The sequence below is a fragment of the Pholis gunnellus genome (assembly GCF_910591455.1).
Source record: "Pholis gunnellus genome assembly, chromosome: 9".
NCBI lineage: Eukaryota > Metazoa > Chordata > Actinopteri > Perciformes > Pholidae > Pholis > Pholis gunnellus.
This window is the reverse complement of record NC_136535.1, coordinates 24,862,413-24,877,535: the sequence shown is the minus strand read 5'-3', so window position 1 is coordinate 24,877,535 and position 15,123 is coordinate 24,862,413. Positions and strand designations below refer to the sequence as shown.

The window sequence follows — 15,123 nt, the reverse complement described above, 5'->3', positions numbered from 1 at the left end:
CGCAGGGGGGAAATGCTGAATTTTTTTATTTCAAGAGAACTTTATTGAGAACTTCACATATTACAAAAGTACAAAGTACACGGACATAAAACGGAGTCATTAATAAATACATGGCTAAATGCCTGTACTTTCGTGTAAACGTTTACGTTACGCCGTTAACAGGTTACGCTCGCGCATGCGCGGCGGCCAAGATCCTCATGTGCTTCCCTTCGCCACATCCTACCTCTGTGAGGTCGGCCCCTCTCTCAAAACACAAGACAGATCTCAGCTCAGCATTGAGCATGAACTGAGAGCGGCCGCATCAAGTCTGCTCCCCGTTTTAAAAAGATTTGTAGTGGAAAGCAGCTCATTGCAGCCGCTAATACTGATACAACGTGATGCTCACACATATCGGCACTCATTTTGTTTTGTTGTATGTGAACCCTAATCCACTGCATCTGCAAATGTGTTGAGAGCACACACACACACACACACACACACACACACACACACAGAGAGGTCATGAGGGACCTTTGTGGCCTCTTTGTTGGGTCATGTGAGCGGGTGGCTCAGTGCTGATTTGGCTCAAGCCTTCATTCATAACCACATAGCTCCCTATGCAACCATTCTGTACGACACAAACTACTACTACTAGATATCTACAGCAGATGAAGAGCACCACGTAAACACACACCACCATAAAGAACACGTATAATATGTGTGACTCTGGGGACAAAGACGGCACTGCAGAGGTGGAGAAAGTGTGTTAAGAGTCTCTTTTCAGAGTGTGTGTGTGTGTGTGTGTGTGTGGTAGGCAGACGGTGCAGCGGGGTAAATGATAGCGCTATTGATCTCTGATGCTCTTTTATAGCCCTGTCATGTCAGTTTAGCACCTTGGCAACACTGGCTTCGGAGCTACATCAATACTGAACTCTGGCACTCACGGATAGAAAGAGACGGATAGAGGAGGAGGGGGGGGGGGTGACAAATAAATAGAAAGAAGCAGCATCGAGGTAAAGACTTGACCGCTCTAACCTCAGGAGTGAAGTGAAGTGAGGACACCTCCGTGTGTCCCCGGTGGGTTGTTAGCTGCATGCTAACGCTTGATTAAAAGGAATACATCAATATATCCTGAGTGTCAAACAGGCCTGTGGGTTCAATGCACGAGTGGTTTCTAATGATATTTTCATCCGCTTTGACACATTGAAGTACTTTGTAACTGTGGTAAACACAAGCAGAGCACAGCTAGCATCCTCCGTGAGGAAGCAAGCATCTGTTTCACAAAGGGCGGGCACCGACCACCTGTCAATCAAACTCCTGCGAAAGCGAGTTATTTTTCTTTTCCATTGAGAAAAAGCCTTCGATGCGGTTCCTTCCTCGTCTTTACAATCAAGAAATCCTCTCCAGTTGTACTAGAACTGAAGCCGCCATCTTTATTTAGAACGAACAGTCGCCACTCTGTGTCATCACACGCACACCTAAGCCACGCCCCCCTAGCTGCCAACAGGACGCTGACACAAACGCGCGCAGTTTGTCTGCACATTAACCTCACTAAGTGCGGTAACATGCCACAAAATCTCAGCCAATCAGACAATTGCAGTCTGTGTTTTCTGATTTGTCTTTAATCTGATCTCTATTTTCAACTCAGGAAGTAGCCATTGGTCACCAAGGAAGCTCAGTACGAGCTCACAAATATAATGCCACGTATATCAGCTGTTGTTTTCACGCCTGTGTCTGAACGATGGACACTTAGCATCTACAGCTTTATGAATAATGATCCGTGTAAAAAGAACGGGCTTGAACGGAGGCCCCGCTGCAGTGTGTTTCCATTATTTTGTCCACTTTCATCGATGCGCGCCGCAGTTGTTGGGATTGATTAACTGACACCTTGTGTTGGACAACATTCACTGGGAATAGATGGGTTTTTTTAAATCGACCTCCTCTCAACGCTCCAATTCGGTTTGGCGAAGCAGAAAATGAACCCTGTTCACGTTATCTGATAGTCACTAAGTATCGGATTTGAGCCGCTGCAAACAAAAACATGCAAACATCCATTACTACAGCGCCTGTGTGTCTTATCAACCACCGAGGTTTAATTACCTTGTCCGGATCTAATGTTCAATTACGGGCCGTTTCACTGCTGTTTGTAGATGTGAAAGATAGAACTGGATGTGTAACAGGAAGTAGCATCAAGTCACTTATAGAAGAAAAGCATCAATAAATGGTTTTCAGAGAGCTCGAGTAGTTGCTTTTTTTAACAATACATCAAAGAATGTGTGCATGTACAGGATTGTGTGTGTGTGTGTGTGTGTGTGTGACTGACCGGTCACAGGAGCAGGCCACCAGTATGCTGAGCAGGTTGTAGATGATGAAGGTGAAGATGACGGCTGTGATGGTTCCCCGGGGGATGGAGTAGCTCGGGTTCTTCAGGTCACCTGGTGGATAAGACAGGTTTACTGTGTGTGTCCATACACAGGTAATCAGGTCTCACACACACACACACACACAAGCCGCCCCCACCTACCTGACATATTGGAGCCGGCCATGATGCCGGTGCAGCCGTTAAACATGACGGCGAAGACGGTGGCAAAGGTCATCACGGTGTTGGTTGTGTAATCCACGGTGTAGTCAGCTGTGGGGGAGAGATAACAGCGGTTGAGTCGGTGTAGTCGTGCTTTTATCACCGCCATCCGTCTTCTGAAGGGAAAGTTCAATTTGGTCTCACGGGGCAGACGCTCCTCAGCGCCGGCTCGCCGCCAAAAAACCTCGTTGTGTTTTACAGCGTTTGAGGAAACAACTCTCTGCAGCATCTTTTTCTCCTGTTTACAGAGCAGCATCGGATCCGTTCATGAAGTAGAATAACCGCCTCGTGAAGGTCCGCCTCCACGTCCGTCCAGAATGTCACTACGTTATCCTTTCATCCGATCACACATTTGAGTGAATTGACTTTAAAAGTATGTGAATTATTGAGTGTTGGCCCAAAAACATGTTCTGTGAGTTCACCAAATTCTAGGTGATCATTTGTGCCAAATTGGAAGAAATCGGCTCAACGCGTTCCCAAGAGGTCACGAGGAAGGATCGACCTTTTTTCACGGAATATTTTGCAATATATTACAGAACCCAACATGGAAACAATGGCTTTTAACAATTTCTAATTATAATCCATAACCACAATTAATCACAGTATCATCAGGGCTTTGACACAGAAAATCAACTGGAACCAAACCGGTTTGCTGAGAGAGTAAACTCCGATGACGCGGTCTTCACTACGGGTGGCTGATGTACGATATGTGGTATTTTTAAGGCGGTATTGTGATTCGTGGACTCCCTTTGTAGATGAACAATTTATAGATTAAAACAATCGGATGGAAATGACCGTCTTGGCTTGATCTGTAAAAAATGAAAAACGTGACAAATGTACCTGAGGAAAATCTTCCATTGGTCACCCCTCACCCCTCACCTCACCCCTCAACCCTCCCCTCAACCCTCACCCCTCCAGATTATAATGAGCTCATCCTCGAGTCCCAGTGGAGATTTGTGCCAAATTTGAGGAAACTCCCACCAGCCAGAAAAACATAAACACACATCCTGTTTGATGTCTTTATGTGTATATATTGTAAATTAATGTAATATCCACCAAAGACACGTTGGGTCACCGTTCCCAAACCTTTCCACATGGATAATGTAACGGTACTTTGTTGAACCGTGTCTCTGTTGTGCAGAAGAAGAATCCTCCCTTGCCTGCTCCTAAGATAACTAGCTGTGCTGTATGAGGATGTTCCAGCACCGAGGCCTTTGGGCCGCTTGTTGTTCCTATCAGTCTGAATTCTGAATAAAGAAAGCTTGCTCACTTTTTTCTTGGTTCTTCCACAATCAAGGCGAACTCTTTAGCTTCTACTCACACGTCAATGAATAACAAGGTAGTTCCAATCAGAACAAAGCTCTCTGAAGTCCTGTGATGTATTAGTAAATGAGAGTAAGGATGTATAATATCGTATGAAGGTACAGAAATAAATGAATCTAACGGCTAACATGAACAGTTGTATTAGTAAAACAGCGTTCTGCTCCTCACAAAGTAATTAGATGCATTCAGAATCATTAGAGGGTTTAACTGTTAACACATGATTACCTCTATTCTCTCTGGACTCCTCTGGTCAGATCTTTGGCTTATTCAAAGCTTCAGCGTGTAATAGTTCTCACGTGAGTGCATGCCCGAGTTATAACCACTTAGCTTAGTAATCATGTGCTCGGACACAAATGCCTGCAAACAGACCGGAGTGATTGGATAGATTTCCGTGGACATTAAGAACCCGACAACACGCACAACGTCTGTTTACAGATCAATCAGAACGTCTGTCACGCTGCCAACAGTGCAGGACAAAATGATGAACTTTTGATAAATACATAAAAGAAATTCAGAAGCTCTGGTTTCGTTCCCAGCAGTGCTCCTCTTAGCTGTGTTAATGGGTGGGAAGCTGGTGAGGGATCAGGCTCACTTAAGGTGGATGGGACTTTTAAGGTGGACCGGCTATTCTCACATTGGCTAGGGACTAAAATATATATATATATTTTTTTAAAGCTTTGGATTTACTGAAATACTATGCGTGTAAAGTACATTAGATGTCCTGTAAAGTCTACCACATCGATAAACAACAATTCAATACAAATTCCAAACCGACATCGTCAAACAAATCAGTCTTCCATAGCTGCCTGTATTATAATATATCCTCTTTTGAAGGTTCATCCAATACAACAAAGCCATAGAAATAACTGTACATGTACCTGTTAAAAGCTGAACAACACATTGAGTGGTAATGCCCTGCGACATGTCCATTATCAGGAATGAACGGCCTTGCGGTCGTCCGTTAATTCCTGATAATGGACAGGTAGTAGAACTGTCCAATGCATAACTTAATATCAGACTACAAACCTACTGCTATCTTATATGCACATGTAAGTCTTGGAACATCTTTGCCTCATTCATCAGCAAAGTCGAAATAAAGAAGAGACGCACCACAGATCAAATAAGACTCTCCGAGCATGCTCGGTATGAGCACATCCCGAGATAGAGCCTCCTGCAGCTTACCGTACAGGTTCCCCAGCAGCGTGTCCAACTTGAAGCCGGTGAAGTTGCCGGTGGTGGGGAACGGCGGGCCCGTCCCGTTGGCCGTCGGGTTGAACGCGGCGGAGCCGGGCAGCACGATGGTGCGCGGGCCTACGACGAAGAAGCTGACGAAGACGGTGCCCAGGACGAACATGACCACCAGGAAGATGAGGAAGGTGGTCTTGGCGTAGATGTGGGCTCCCACCAGGCACACCAGCAGGCACAGCAGGGCGACGCCCGTGGCGTAGAGCAGAGACCACCAGTAGCCCGACGGCAGGACCTGGTAGGAAGAAGTGGCCAGAGACCCGTCTGGAGGTGGAGGAGACAGGAGGGAGAAGACGAGGAGGAAGATGTGTTGATAAAGCAGAGCGGTGCAGCGTTTAGCTCACAGGGTGTCGAAATGAAACTCACCTTCTGGCACTCCGAAGGTGGCCACGATGGCTTCGACCAGCCCGAGCACGAAGAGAGCGCTGCCGCACACGTTAGCCAGGAAGAACATGATGCCGATGCTGCCGCCGAACTCCGGGCCCAGCGCTCTGCTGATCATGTCTGAGAGGAAGTTCAGGCAAAGTTTTGTATTTCTATTCTCATAGAACCCAATAAGTGTTCAGGACCTCGACATCTATGTCATCCATCTCAGATGTTCTGGTCACCACGGCTCACGTTACAGCAGTGTTGGAGATGGAGGAGTGAGCTGGTGGGTGTTCACTTAGAGCGTCCCTGCTAAAGATAAGCTTCCTCTCAGTTCTTTAAATAAAGACAAAAAAAGAAGAAGCACGTAGAATTGGGTGAACGATACGATCACGGTTTGGAAAGTTTGAACAAAGTCAAAACAAAGTCCTTCCAAGCGGTGTAACAGTGTGTTAATATATAACTCCAGACAATCCACGTTTAATTAATAACTTTGATTTAATCGTCTGCAGGAAGTCACTACTGCAAGAGCTGAATGCCAAGAAGACAGACTTCTGAACGCAATGCATGTGTTCTAACTGAAGAGAATGATGATGACGGTGATGGTGATGATGATGATGGTGATGATGATGGTGATGATGGCCTGTCCTCCTGAGTCATAAACAGCACTGATTGGGGTCATTTACCAAACTGCTGGCAGTGAAACATACAGGCCTCTATCTAAATAATGAACAGATCCACATACAATGCTGCATCACACCACCATAAACAGAGACACGCCATGTCATCTGATGGTGTGTGTGTGTGTGTGTGTGTGTGTGTGTGTGTGTGTGTGTGTGTGTGTGTGTGTGTGTGTGTGTGTGTGTGTGTGTGTGTGTGTGTGTGTGTGTTAAGAGGATACAATAGGCCCCTCCGGCATCCAGGGCTCCGTTGGTGGAGATGGCGCAGACCGACAGCACGGTCATGCAGATGATGAAGTAGGCCACCAGCAGCATGGCAATGGCTTGGTACAGTCCGGAATGGCCCACCATGAATCCTGATCAGACAAAACAGAAAACACTGATCAGCTGGTTAGAAGCAGAACGAAGGTCTGGGCAGGAAGAACGTCAGAGTGGCTGAAGAGGGAAGTTTGATTTCCCACTTTACTGTAATTCTGCAGTTTCTGTGGCAGAAAAGAAACCGGAGCTGGTTTGACTTCAGGAACGATAGAGCGCTGCAGGGACGACCTACTTCTGTCGGTCCAAACCAGAAGGTTAGCATCGCACCGGTTCCCTCCACACAAAGCTAACGGGGTTTCTGGATTTTGGATTATTGCCAAAAATAATCTGCAATATCCTTCCCGAAACCTAACAAAGTAGTTTTGTTGTCTAACTATAACTGAGATGTTTCCTGTGAAAGAGGAAGTTTATTTTGAAAAGACTGCGTGCGTGTGTAGTGTTGCACAAAAGTTTTCATTAGATATCATACAAACCGTTGTTTCTGTACCTCAGGTGTTCTCATAATTTTACATTTTTGTGGCAAACAATCGTTGATGATACTAGGCCATGATGGCTCGAGGGTAACAGTTGAGATAATGGCAACCAATCAGGGTTCAACGATCAAAGTTTGTTTTCACTCACCCGATCGGCCAAATGGATCAGAAATCTACTGGCCCGAAGTCCATTTTTTAACTTGCCCCTAAATACAAATTATTTTATTTATTAGCAATAATCAAATAACAACAAAGACTTAAGTTGATTGTCACGTTTAATCTTTATTAGGTAAATGAACTCATGCGAGAGAGAAGCTGTCGGCTCTCGTTACGACACTCCAGCGATGGTTTTTGGGAAGTTCGTCGCACCTTTTTGAAGAAAGACCCGTTTCAAACCACCTCGTTCTCAAAGATCGCTTTAAACTTCCCAAAACCCAGCGGGTCTAACACCTCCATCGTCTAACGCCGCCAAACTAAACACCTGTTTACAGGAGAACTAAAAGCGCTCGCTTGTGTTTAAATCTTTCTTTACTCCTTGCCCTACCGGGCCGCTAGCTTTACTAGCCCGACGTGTCATTGCACTGACAGTTCCAGGGCCTTTTTAACATATAAAGACAGGACAGCGTACAGCCAAAAGTGCACTTAAAAAATGAAGAAATTTGTAAATTTTTGTTGCATTGGTGATAAATAAATATTGCCGTTAGAGTCAAACCTGAAACCAGACAAAGCTGCACGCGTGTTGGTGCAATTCCGTGCACGGTAAATAAGGGCGGACACGTTTACTGGTAACACCGTTACTCTGATAAAGCTTTCGTCTTTGTTAATGTCACATTTTTTTCAGCATCAAGCACAGAATCTCAATTACTCAAAATGTGAGGCGACTAAAAGTGGCACCAGAAAGGTTCTCCGACAGCACGCTTCCACAGCTGGCAACACTCACACAAGTTTCACATCCACAGTGAAACTATACGGGTAGTTCCAGTGTGGAGTGGCATGTTTCACTGTGAGAGTAAAGTCCTACTATGCGTGTGTGTGTGTGTGTGTGCGTGTGTGTGTGTGTGTGTGTACACTATGCATAGCAGCTGACATCTCACGAGACTGTGGGGGAGGTGAGAGAGAGAGAGAGAGAGAGTAAGAAAACAACTTGGAGGTTCAACAAAAGAGAAACACACAACAGCCCAATAAGTGGAAGTCAGATAAGAGAACAGAGGAAATGAAGATACAAATCAAATGCTGTTTATTCATATTTTGTAATATTTTAATGCTTAGACAGCAGGAATGTGAAAAGTGTGGATTGCATCACATTAAGATTACTGGCTTCACGCACATCTTTCACGGGAAAGCGGAACTTTTCACGCTCTCGGACTTGTGTCGGCTGTTTTAACCTCGAACTCGCATCATTGCTCTAGAAATCCTTCCTCTGTTTTTGACCCGTACAAACCAGTACGTCACGCTTTATTACGATTAATAACGCTTTGAGAAAAGTGTTACAACTCCTCTATTGAAGCTCATCCCCGGGATTTGTGCATAACTGTCATAAACAAAAGAAACAGCTGCTCTCTAACTGGTAAAACAGAAAATACGAGCCTGGTTTTGAGTGCAGGTGTGTATGAAACCTCTTTAATGAATCTGCTTATTAATCCAAATCCCATTCATGACCAGCGCTGAGTCAATGAGGGGAACTATAAGGGATACGTGGTTCCAATGATTCATGTTTATCAGCTTTGAATGTCATCAAGCACAACTTTATTTCAATAAAACAACTTATTGAATGTGTTCAATGCTGCCCTCCGTGGAATTTAAGCTTTTTGTTGAAACGAGCCAAACTTTATGAATAACACCCAACTCAACAATAGCTGCGCAGTGATTTTAAGTGGAATCTCCGGGTATCTCCAGCACTCACCTATGCGGAGGAACACTACCACGCTGAACATCGACAGCAGGGTCGGGATCACCACACCGAAGAAGATGGAGAGTTTCTTCGGTTGCCCCTGCAGGGCAGACTTCCGGCCGGCCGGGCCCGGGTGCTGCACCAGGGCCCGGCCGGCCGGAGGCGACCGCGGCTCGGATTCATTGACGCTGGTGGAGAGGCGGTAGTGGAGGAGAGGAGTCCGCTCTGTCATAGTGAAACCTGCCTCTTCACGAGCCTCGCGGCTTCATGAAGTACTCTCAAACCTGGCAGTTTGACACGTGCATAAACCTTTCTTATGTTATGCCTCGGAAGTACTTTCATATAATGCTAACAAAAAAAGTCAGTTAGAAGTCCACACTAACTGTCCATGTCCACAGCCTCTGTAGCTCTCGTGTCCTACTGAAAAGGAGATCATGTGACTTACAAACGTCAAGCGCGCCACAACCACAGGCAGAACTTCCGGTGGTAACTTTCAGTATAAAAGCTGCTGACTGGCTAGTTCAATTTGTTGTAATTAATTCAAGAGAAATTTTGAAAAAAATAATGTATTTCAACAGGAATATACAACAAACAAATATTCGGTTGCTTGCTATATATACATAGATATAGATATTTACATACATATACATGTACATTTATATACATATAAATATAGATATATGCCAACACTTACATGTGGGGAATACCTATATCTGTCAAGACGAATGCTGCAGTTTCCGGTTTTGTCCTGACTGTCAGTATCTAGCTTGACAAATACAAATACCTCTGTGTCTCTTTTTTTCTCGTGTTTCTACTTTTCAGCCTGTTGCATACGGTCATGTGATCATGTGGGCTGGGCCAATCAGAGCGCTGCATTTATGGAGCTAAATCCAGGTCAAAAGTTTTGATCATTTGAAAAAAAAAATTGAACCTGAAAGTTCATGTTGTGGTCTTGAACATTGAAAAATACAGCAATGTAATACAAATAAAAATAAGAGAATCATTTTGATTCAGTTCTGGGATTTTTTTTAATACATTTTCTTTTTTCATTTTTCAGTTTCACATATATTTTGATATTTTAGGTCTTATATTTTTCAGTTTCAGATTTTATATTTTCAGATTCAATTTAATTTTTTTCACTTTCAAATCGTTTTTTTTTCAGTTCAGACTTTTGACCCTGATCTAACGGGGAGGTGGGGGGGGGGGGGGGGGGCGTGTCATCAACTGAGAGGGGCGTGTCATCATGAGTGACAGCATAACAAAGAACTTCCTCAACCACGTTGCCTTCAGGTGCCCACGTTACCTGAAGGCAAGAGAACAAGATTTGAATCTGAAAATATAAAATCTGAAACTGAAAAATGAAAAAGAAAATGTATTAAAAAAAATTCCAGAACTGAATCAAAATTATATTCAACCCAAAACAACTTTTCATTCACTTATTTTTATTTTGAATACATTGCTGTATTTTTCAATGTTCAAGACCACAACTTGAACTTTCAGGTTCAAATTTAGTTTTTCAAATGAACAAAACTTTTGACCTGGATTTAGCTCCATACGCATTATTTCAGGCTACCTGCTGATGACAGTGCAGACAACCACTTAAACATCTAGGAATTGATTTGATTTCACTTTGAAATTAAAAGTTTAAATGTTGTTATTTTTAAGGCATTTATTTATTATTGATACATTCATTTTATTTGTTTCGTGACACGTCCAGTGTATTAAAAAAAAGTCAGTATTTATTTATTTTTAGCAACAACGGCATATTGCATGGATCAATGAAAACACAGTGCACTGTCAGACAGAACCTCCTCTTCTTTTCACTTCTGTATTCTGAAAGAATGACGCAATGGCTCTTCACGAATAATAAAAAAAATAATACAGAATAGTGCGATGATGTAATGGCCCACCCGCCTCACAAACAAAGTCCTCCTCAGTAAATAAATAATATATTAACACAAGTAACAGAGTCTCACTAGCAGAGTCTAACAGTGATTTAGCAAGAATTACTTATTTTTGAAAAAACACTGCAGCATTGTTACAAATATATTATACATGTGTGTATATATATATATATATATATATATATACATAATACATGTTTAAAAAAACTATAATAAGTGATACAGACAAATTAACTCTCAGTATGCAGTCACCGTATATACATACATTCAGACATCTTTGGACTTTTAAATCTCAAATAAAACATGATGAACTTAAAAATGCACTCATTGATTTTTTTTCGCACGCAACTAGGATCCCCGCTTTGAAAATCAGAATGCTTCACAGTTCCCCTAGGGGGCGCTGTTGACTGCTTTAAAGGGACAGTGTGTAAGATTTGGCGCCATCTGGTGGTGAGGTCAGAGGCCATCCAGACCATAATAACACTACTTTAGGAGCAATGGAAGTCAGTCATTGTTTCACAAGCATGTCAGAGAACTACGGTGGCCTTCAGGTGACGTAAAAAACGTGAAAGGTTCTCTTTAGAGCCAATGTTTGGTTTGTCCCTTCTGGGCTACTGTAGCAACATGGTGGTGCAACACACCGGACTCTAGAGGACCTGCTCTCTATGTAGACACGAGGGGCTAATGATTCTTAGTTTCAGGTGATTATACACTGCTAAAAACATAGTTATGAATATTATATTATATTTCTGCTAACCTTTATCACCATCTCAAAAATCCCCAAAAAAGAAACAGAAGAGATATAAAAAAAGAAGCAAACCATGAGCAAACACCACCGTGGCTTTCTACCATTCGAGACGTGTCTCTGGGCGAGTAAAAAGGTAAGGATTGATGCTGACTGGTACCGTCTAACCTTGGCTATTTGGCAAAAATAGTGTTTAGTGTAGCAAACGGACACAACTCACTGTGCGGTAAAACATTTAAAATGGCGTCGATGTTTGCGATTTGGTTGGTTTTCTTGCTAAAATTGAGCCAATCAAGCTATAACGTAAACTACAGGTAGATTGTAGATTTTGACTGTAGATTTTGATTGATTGGACCCAATGAAGAGGTGAAATGCTGCCCCCTATTTGTTTGGAGCATGTGCATCACACACTGCACCTTTAAGAAGACCTTTTAGAAGATCTGCAAGAAACCATCGCTCCTTGTGAGTTTTTATGAAAGGCACTCACTGGTTTCTACCCGTGTCCATCCTCGTTTTCCAGTATAAATGGCAAAAAAAACAGCTCATATCAACCACCACACTGTTCTGTCCGCCAATCCCAGTCCTTTCCTATCGGGTCTCCGTCAACACGACGGAACCTCTTAGTCCACAACGTGCTGGTCCATCTCCTGATATCCTGTCGCGTCTTGGATCAGTTCTCAAAGGTATAGCGCAGCTCAGCAGCCACAAATGAGCTACGTTCCGTTTCGTTAAATCAGCTGCAACGTCCTTCAGTCGTGGTCGTCCTTAGTTCCACTTTGGGGACGTCGTCTCGGAGGACAACAGCAAGGCGTTCCAGTTTTCTCTTGAGCAGGATTCCGTACTGTTGTAGCACTTTACTGGTAGAGTTCACGGTGGAACAGTTCCGTACTGCAGACCGAGACGGCGTCACTGTGCCGCTCTGTAAGGGCCCAGAAGTGGAATTAATTTAATATACACAAGACAAACATGTGCTCTTCATAACTAAAGCAGACTTTTGGGAATTAAGCCCGTAATAACTAGGAAATGTTCTATTTGGTAAAAGAGGTCGCGCTTCAAACGACGGGATTCGTGGTGGAGTGCTGGACCCACATTTAAAAAAACGAGGACAAAATACTGGCATTTCACGTGTTTAATTGGCTGAAATCATAATAAACATACGCTCAGTATTTAGTTTACCTGGTTCCAGATCATAGATTGTATATAAGAAGTGGACGTAGTCGTCGTGACATCACCCGTTGCTTTGTGTTCTTTTTGAAGCCTCGTGTTCGGCTTTTTGGCTGTCACCATCTTGGATTACGGCTGTCGCCATCTTGGCTTTTTTGCAACCAATGTGAAAAATGTCCTATTGTTTAATCCAAAGTCTTTGTATTCATTCTCTAATTATCATTTCACTCTCTCCCTCTCATCATATGCATACATATAGTTATAGTCGTACCTAGTTTTTTAGTGGATGTCCATGTATAATATGTTTAAAAGTGCACACTATACAACAACAATGCGTATTCACGTTAATGCGTATCACCTGTGTCTGAAGCCTGCTGACGATGGCCACGTAGTTTGCGATGTGATGCTCCAGTTTCTCCAACAGTGAGGTCTGACACTCCGATGTGGACTGATTCTTCGTCCCCTGCACGCCGTCTCGAAACACCCGGAGGGCCTCGACCACCTCTGCACACTTCTGCTGGAGCTGGAGAAGCACACACCCGAAACTGTCACAATGTTCAGGTGCAATTAAAGTAACTGGCCTTTCAAACTTTGATACTCGGTATTTTATCTGCTGCAAATAAAACTCACTCGAACGTCTACTACACAATCACAGGTTATGTGAGTTCATGACACGAACAACACGTTTATGATCAGGTTTTTTGGAGTATCCCTTTTTTTTTTTAAATGAACATCATGCTGTATTGAAGAAGACTTGAAACTAGAGATTGAGACCATAAGCTCATGTTTACAATGTTTACTGAGGTAATAAATCAAGAGAGAAGTAGAGTCATTTTCTCATAGACTTCTATACAACCAGAGGAGTCGCCCCCTGGTGGACATTAGACAGAATGCAGCTTTAACACATGAAGCATTGCCTGGGCTGAACTTTACCTAAATTCTAACATCAGCCTGCCAACATTCTCAAGATGGCGTGTATACCTGCCATTCTGAGCATGTTAGTTGGCAAACAAATAATCCCCCGAGGTCTTTGTGAATATTGCCAACATCTCAACATCATCAATTTATCTTGATTAATGACGTAAAGCGATACTTTTGGCAGTATCTAGCTTTTAAAACGGTCTCTTCTGACATAAACAAACATGATCTTTTGAAGATGACAGGTGATTTGTTTTGCTTCTGTTCCACATAATTATATATGTAAAATGCCAAAGTACTATATTACTGCACCTTAAAATTACTTTGTGTATTTCTTTCTGTATTCCCTGACAAGTATTCGACAAACTAAAAAAAAACAACATAGCAGCTGTCGCGTTTTGCAACTGACTGCCAAAGCTATGAATGACAGACAAATGGAATTTGTGTGTATGTGCTTCGGTGGACGTAACAAACGTACAGTTTTATTTGCCCATTCTGCTGCGTGCACCCAAACACATGGCAGCTGTACAGGAGAGGGCAGAGTGTCTGCACCCACGCAGGCAACCTGAGTACATGAACAAAGTTCTGTCACACACATAAATCAACAAAGAAACTCAACTTTCTTTTACATAAAAAGCTTATTTTTATTACAAAGGCTCTTGTTGGACTGTTTTTTACACAGATACACGTCTATTTGTCTTTGCGTTTTGTAAATTCTACTTCACTTAAATCAACGTTATTGCATAATTCCTCACCATGTCTGTCCGCATCCCCTCAATCTTTTTCTCCATAGTTTTCCTGGCTTGACGGTTGCACCAAAAGTCAGTGGGTCTGGCCTGGGCAAGATAAATCACTCCAATCAGCAGCAGCAGGAGTCCTAGGGGAGCACACGGCGGAGATGACCGAAAAGCTGCCATCTAGACGCAACTAGGGTTTTACCTGCCTGCTTTTCTTTCTTCATATCCGCCTCCTCCCTTTTTTTTGTCCTCGTTCCAACTCCTGCTCAATAGTGCTGTATCTCCCAAATTTTTTGCCCTGAAACGTCTCTCCACATGTCATGGCCACATAATCTGACATAAACATGCATGGTGTCCCTCGGCTGTGGTCTGTCAACCTGCATCCTTCTTCCATTCAGCTTCACAGAAAACGAGCTCAAATATGTGCACAGATACTCAAAAATCATTCTGTATCCATGAGAAATTCCATTTTTTTGCGTTTAAAACTCAAGCAAAGTCCAGAATCACGGGTCTGGAGCTAACCCCGCTCAGCTGCTCTCTCTTTGAGTAGCTGTGGCAGTGGTTTTATAAACTTGTGTGTCATGAGTCAAACCATGACGCGCATTGCACGCTTTTTAGAGCAAGCTGGTTTTTTATTTGATTTAGCACAGAGTTAATGTTTGACTCTGGATGCTCAACGCAAATAAGACAAGAGAGGCACCACATAGACCCAGAGAGGACTAACCCAGTTACACCATGGTGATGCAGCCATTGGTTCATGTCACGCTAGAGTGCAAATGGGCTGTATAATATATACTAC

At 43.2% G+C, this 15,123-nt stretch overlaps 2 protein-coding genes across 2 annotated transcripts in view; both read right to left on the bottom strand.

The window, feature by feature from the left end:
* LOC306701590 (solute carrier family 12 member 9) overlaps positions 1–9,088 on the bottom strand; it is a gene marked incomplete at its 5' end in the record, with an annotated part of 50,855 nt that extends 41,767 nt beyond the window's left edge. The window contains 6 exons of the mRNA XM_079166946.1: positions 2,303–2,414; positions 2,504–2,611; positions 5,066–5,392; positions 5,495–5,632; positions 6,396–6,530; positions 8,869–9,088. Of these exons, the coding sequence (XP_079023072.1) occupies positions 2,303–2,414; positions 2,504–2,611; positions 5,066–5,392; positions 5,495–5,632; positions 6,396–6,530; positions 8,869–9,088 (1,040 nt within the window). The remainder of the gene's footprint in view (positions 1–2,302; positions 2,415–2,503; positions 2,612–5,065; positions 5,393–5,494; positions 5,633–6,395; positions 6,531–8,868) is intronic.
* Positions 9,089–11,010: 1,922 nt separating this feature from the next.
* thpo (thrombopoietin) lies at positions 11,011–14,548 on the bottom strand (the record flags this gene model as incomplete). Its single annotated transcript, XM_079166945.1, has 5 exons — positions 11,011–12,424; positions 13,028–13,192; positions 14,066–14,152; positions 14,343–14,464; positions 14,527–14,548. The coding sequence occupies 5 exons, from the start codon at positions 14,546–14,548 to the stop codon at positions 12,239–12,241; spliced, it is 582 nt and encodes a 193-aa protein (XP_079023071.1). The 3' UTR covers positions 11,011–12,238.
* Positions 14,549–15,123: the final 575 nt, after the last annotated feature.